This window comes from Trachurus trachurus (assembly GCF_905171665.1).
Source record: "Trachurus trachurus genome assembly, chromosome: 4".
NCBI classification, from domain to species: Eukaryota; Metazoa; Chordata; class Actinopteri; order Carangiformes; family Carangidae; genus Trachurus; species Trachurus trachurus.
The window spans coordinates 27,348,704-27,354,209 of NC_139898.1; the positions used below are offsets into that span (position 1 = coordinate 27,348,704).

Here is a 5,506-nt window from a genome sequence, read left to right on the forward strand (position 1 = left end):
CCGTGCATGTCCGTTGCTGTGTCAGGCAGGTGTCTCCCACGGAGCTCTGCCCCGTTTCAGAGGTGAAGGAGAGACGTCGCCTCCGCGATGTAGAATGTGTTCAATTAAAGTGAAACTAACACATTATATAGGCCTATATGTCCATTACACACTGAATGGGATGTTAAATCCCATGTCTTTATTTCTTCAGTTCATTTTAATAGTAATAATTATGACTAACATTCAGTGAAGACCTAAAAATCAGTATCTCCAAATATTGCAATGGTTTTTATTTTTTTAAAGCATTTTTAATATAGAAATGTTGGCCTTCTGAAAACTGTCCATCTATATGCACTCAATACTTGGTTGGGGTTGAACTACTGGAAATAGACTTTTCTGTGATATTGTTAATGGTGAGCCCCCCCCCCCCCCCCCCCCCCACAACAATTCCTCTCTTTTTTGGTCCTGACCCGTTTGCATCCCTGTATATAGGCAAAAGTCCAAATTATTGGACTTTTGTCCAACTGGATTATCCAGCTCTCAAATGTCTCTCATCAGTGCACTTAAAAAACAGACTAGTGTAAAATGAGATCTGACCAATGGACGAGAGGATAATGCACAACTGATGAAGACCATCTCGTCCTTACTCACTGTGTGGAAGTGCATATCAGCTCAGAGCTTCCTTCCCGCCCCAAAAATCCACCACTACACCACCAGCCCTACCTCTATCTCTGTGTCGACCAACTCTGTCACTTCCCCTTCTGTCTCCACGTACACAAAACACCTGGTGGAACATTAACCATCGTGTCTTCACAGGCGTGTCTGTGTGCACAATCCCACATTAATGGCTCTATGTCTATTTAATTGTAACCACACAGCGCGTGCACAGGTGGGGGTCTATAAAGTCTCAGCTGTACTGCCATTCAGTGTCATTCAGTACTACAGTAAAGACGGTAGAGTATTCAGGAGATAACACGTCAGATCTGCCGCAAATTTAACCCCTCAACTTTAGGTTCACCGTCGAGACGTCCTTGTTTTGTGAGTTTGACATCATCCAGGTTACAGCTCGGCGTGAGTGGAGTTTTTTAAAACTCAACAACAGGAGAGTTTGTTTTTTTTTCTATCAGAGGTAGTTTGAGGAATCAGAGTCAGAATGTGTGTCGGCAGTTTTGCCAAGTGTTTGGGGATCACTCTGATTCCTCTGGCACTTGTGTGTGTGATCTGCAACATCCTGCTCTTCTTCCCCGGCGGGAATAATGTGGGCAGCGACAACATCACAGAAGAGGTCTGGTACTTTGGGGGCATTTTAGGATCTGGAGTACTGGTGAGTACGTGAACCAAAAACACTGACATGCTGAGAGCTGGAGAATCAACTCAGCCTTCACTGGATCATGTTTAACACAGAGTAGAGGATGCTCACTGTAATATAGGTTCTACCATAAGAGATGCTTTTGAATTATTCAGATTATAATTTTATATAGTATTAGTAGTATTTTTTTCAAAGTATAACTTCTTCATACAGTAGCACATGTAGTATGTGTGTGTACTTTTAAATACAAAGAATAATAATTATCCACATATTTTAAAGTCATTATTCCTGAAAAACATACATACTATGAGTAACCCACAAAATAATAGAGACCAAAGGTGGTGTCATTTACAACAAAGTGAAAAAATCATATTCATCTCATATTTATTTTTTACCAAAAAAAAAATGTACTGGTCAATTAAGCATCCAGAGCTTTACTTTGACTCTTTGTGTGTTGAAAGTCTCCATCAAATAGTTGTAATGGCATGTTTAATGACCAATACTGGTGTAAACTGGTGCAGATGTAACAAATGACCAGTTCAGGAACTATAACTTTATGTCCCAGTCATCATCATGGGATATTGGGCTGTTGAGTTTCCTTGTTTTGTTTTTTTCCAGAGGAACATGCAATGCGTCACCTGCTGTATGTTTTTTGTCAACAGGTCATCTTCCCCGCTCTGGTCTTCCTGGGTCTGAAGAACAATGACTGCTGCGGTTGCTGTGGCAATGAAAGCTGTGGGCGGAGATTTGCAGTAAGGAGACGTTTCACCGTTCCCTTCAACCTGTCTGAAATCAAAAATCAGACTTAGATTTCAATCGTGTTTTCTAAAAAAAAAAAAAAGTTAAAAGGTTTAGTACATTTAAATTATATTTTCTAATTTGCTTAAATGAAGCAACCTAAAAGTGCGGCACAGCAGTAAAAAATTAGCAATACACAAACTTTTCCATGATACTTTACCATGCAGCCTTTTTTCTTTTTCTTTTTTAAAATTGTGAGCGACTCTGGTCTCCACATGTTGTAGAAAAGTATTTTGGGGAAAATTAAAATTGTTGGTTAAAATGACCTTTAACTAAAAACATGATACTGAGCGTTTAAGCTCACGGTTAGGAGCTGCTGGACCTTTTAGCTGATAACTGCAGGATCTAATTGCCTGTAATGGAAAACAAACACAATCCTACTGTAGACACAAACACACACACCAGGAATTACAGAGTGGTTAATGTGTGTGCGCGCTCACACACACACACACACCAATTGATGAGATTTCGATCAGTGTGATGAGAAATTCCTCTGATGGGAGTTTCACATGACTTTTTCTAACAGAGCCGGTATTGTGCCACCGCAGACACACATACTGATCGATACTTCAGGAATGTGTAGGTGTGTGAGTGTGAGGAGCGAATCAACAAACAAAAGTCTGTCAGATTACCGCGCGCGCACACACACACACACAGATACGTTCACACCATCTCGGCGGCTCTGTGTTGGTCGTGCTCTGTTAATGACCCTCGGCCTCGTCTCTGCACACTGAGAGAATAACCCCATTGTTGCCATTGTTAAGAAGTTTAAAGCTGAACGTATTGATTCTCCATGTGAGTGACTGATCTTTCCTTCCCTCTCTCCATCCACTCTCTCTGCAGATGCTGAGTTCACTACTATTTGCAGCTGTGGGCGTTTTGGGGGGCGGATACTCGGTTTTGGTTTCTGCTCTGGGCATTAACTACGGACCCCTGTGTGTGACATTCATCAACGACAAGAACGAGAAAAACTGGACCTATCCCTTCGGAGATGGAGATGGGTGAGACATAACATTAAAATGGTCGATAATTTACACTTTTCCCTTTATTGATCCATAAGAAGATATATTTGTGATTTTAAGATCCAAAAAACATCTCAGTGTACTTTTGCATCTCTGTCAGGCTTCTCTTCAGTAACAACAGGCCAATCAGAAGAGAGCAGGCTCTGATCCTCTTCTGTGATTGGCTGACTGTTTTTATGGGTGGTGGAATAAAAATGTATAGAGAAACACTCAGACATGGGTCCATGGGGGTAGAGCTTTGAGTAGCCTACTGTTTGCTTTCTAATTACTGTATATTATTTTTAGTATTGTGGATTTAAACATTTGCACTGAATCATATTAGAAATTGATAAATAAATTGATAAATATTTTAAAAAATCTAGAAAAAGCAGAAAAATCTAGATACAGAATCTAGAGTCATGTTGTGTTTGGGCCAATTGATCATTTAAATTGAATTGTTCTTACAAATCAGTTCTTATTGGTTTGATGCCCGCTCTAGTTCACAGTTTTAATCTACACTAAATGATGCGAAGCCTGCGAAGCTAGTTCAGGCAGACGACTCAAGCCGCGCCCATCCTGATCAGCTGATCAGTCACATGCTCTCCTCGCCCAGATAGGGCGGGCTATTTAAATCTCCCAGCTCACCTGCTCGCTCCTGGCTATGCTTCTGCTGCTGCGCCGCTGCTCTGCTTTCGCCGCTGCTGCTTCTGCTGCCCTGCTGCCCATGAGGTTTTGCAAACCCACCACCTCCCCAGCATCCACCTGTGGGCTCTGTCTCTTGATCCCTTGTGGGGGGTCAGCTTCATTCCCTGTAAATGTCTGGCAAGGCAGATCATTCAGGGAACGAATATGAGTCAGAGCCTGACGCCAAACCTGCTGCAACCATGCTCAAGAATATGCTATCCATGCTGTGCTTCAGCTTGCTATGCTTATGCTCAATAAATGATTTCTTCTCATTCCAGAGTTGTCTGATTGAACTGGGCTGTAGCACTGCACTCACTCATTAATTAATCTGCTCTTCAAATGGAAATTTCGTTGTATGATATACAATGACAATAAAGCATCTTAATCTTAATCTCTTTGCCACCTTGCCTCCCTCTCCAGAGCCTACCTGACTGAAACGTCTCTGTGGTCCAAGTGTCTTGAGCCGGAAGGCGTGGTGTCCTGGAATCTGGCCCTGTTCTCCGTGCTGCTAGTGATGGGTGCACTCCAGGTGGTGCTGTGTGCTGCACAGGTGCTGAACGGCCTTCTGGGAGCGCTGTGTGGCGACTGCTGCAGGTGCAATGAAAAGGTCAGCGTCATGTCTAGAAGTTAGAAAAAAAAAAAAAAGGGTCACAAATACCCTGTTAACCACCACTTCCTGTGGTTGAAATCTATAATTTATAAATACTTATAAATAATATGAATTATACATATATACACTTTGGCAAAAAGAACTCATTAACTTGGATCCAGTGTTTTTACTGTATTTTTGAGGCTTGCATTCACATGGAAATGTCAATGTGTTTTCATTCAGCAGCAACATCATGAGCATCATCATCAACATCACTGAGTGTCTTCTGCAGCTACACGAGGACGGATGAGTTTGAAAGTGGATGTTAGTTAGTTTAGTTTACTTTATTGCTTCTATTTACTTTATGCTGTAGCAAACCTGAGCTCAGTGATGTACAGTGTTTGAATTTTCTAACACTAGTGAATTGACAGGGCTCCGTTTTAAATTGTATCTGCTGCCAATTTATGATTATAAGAAATTGCTATATAATATGTATGTATACATATTAGCTACATAATTTGTACCTGGTCTTGAGCTTGAGGTGCTCTGGGGTGCAATGGTGATAAGAATGACTTTATTGATCCCCAAAGGGATATTCCATTAAACAGTAAATAAAGATGCTAATTTACATAAATTGGAGAGAACAAGACTGTTATTGCTTCAAATGTTCTGTTTTTATCATCTAGTGTGTGTGTGTGTGTGTGTGTGTGTGTGTGTGTGTGTGTGTGTGTGTGTGTGTGTGTGTGTGTGTGGGTGTGTGTGTGTGTGTGTGTGATTGTGTTAAATACAGTATAGTACAACTCTCACTAAACAAAACAATAAAGCATTGAATCGGACAATAAATTAGGCTAGTCAGTCTTACTGTACAAGTATCAATAAACAAGTTATTTTGAGCTCATGGTGTCTAGGTTTAAACAGAGCTCAACACTCCGCTACAATACCTTTCAGACTCACCAAACATGGTCAATTTACTTTCAGGAAACACAAAGCTCACAATTAAGTCGTACAGCACAGCTGTGTACATATGTACAGAAGCAAAGCATGATCAACAAAGATGCTTTACACTGCAAAAACGAATATTTGTCACATTTCTTGTCAAAATATCTCTTTTCAGTTTAAACAAGACTCATCACCTAAAAATGAACT

General features: G+C 40.9%; 1 protein-coding gene across 2 annotated transcripts; it reads left to right on the forward strand.

Moving 5' to 3' along the window:
• The first annotated feature begins 802 nt into the window (after nt 1–802).
• On the forward strand, nt 803–5,007 carry tm4sf4 (transmembrane 4 L six family member 4). 2 transcript variants are annotated; one of them, XM_083970776.1, is made up of 5 exons: nt 803–1,303; nt 1,951–2,040; nt 2,930–3,087; nt 4,192–4,378; nt 4,607–5,007. In XM_083970776.1, the coding sequence occupies exons 1-5, from the start codon at nt 1,133–1,135 to the stop codon at nt 4,637–4,639; spliced, it is 639 nt and encodes a 212-aa protein (XP_083826902.1). In that variant the 5' UTR covers nt 803–1,132; the 3' UTR covers nt 4,640–5,007. The 2 variants fall into 2 exon arrangements, with proteins under 2 accessions (XP_083826902.1, XP_083826901.1); XM_083970775.1 differs by having other exon boundaries at nt 808–1,303; nt 4,604–5,007.
• Nucleotides 5,008–5,506: the final 499 nt, after the last annotated feature.

What these genes read in the sequence shown, in the direction of transcription:
- tm4sf4 (XM_083970775.1), top strand. Translation starts at nt 1,133, where the DNA reads ATGTGTGTCGGCAGTTTTGCCAAGTGTTTGGGGATCACTCTGATTCCT. An exon ending in GCTGTGGGCGGAGATTTGCA is followed by an intron (nt 2,041 to 2,929) that starts GTAAGGAGACGT and finishes CTCTCTCTGCAG; the next exon opens with ATGCTGAGTTCACTACTATT. An exon ending in CCCTTCGGAGATGGAGATGG is followed by an intron (nt 3,088 to 4,191) that starts GTGAGACATAAC and finishes CTCCCTCTCCAG; the next exon opens with AGCCTACCTGACTGAAACGT.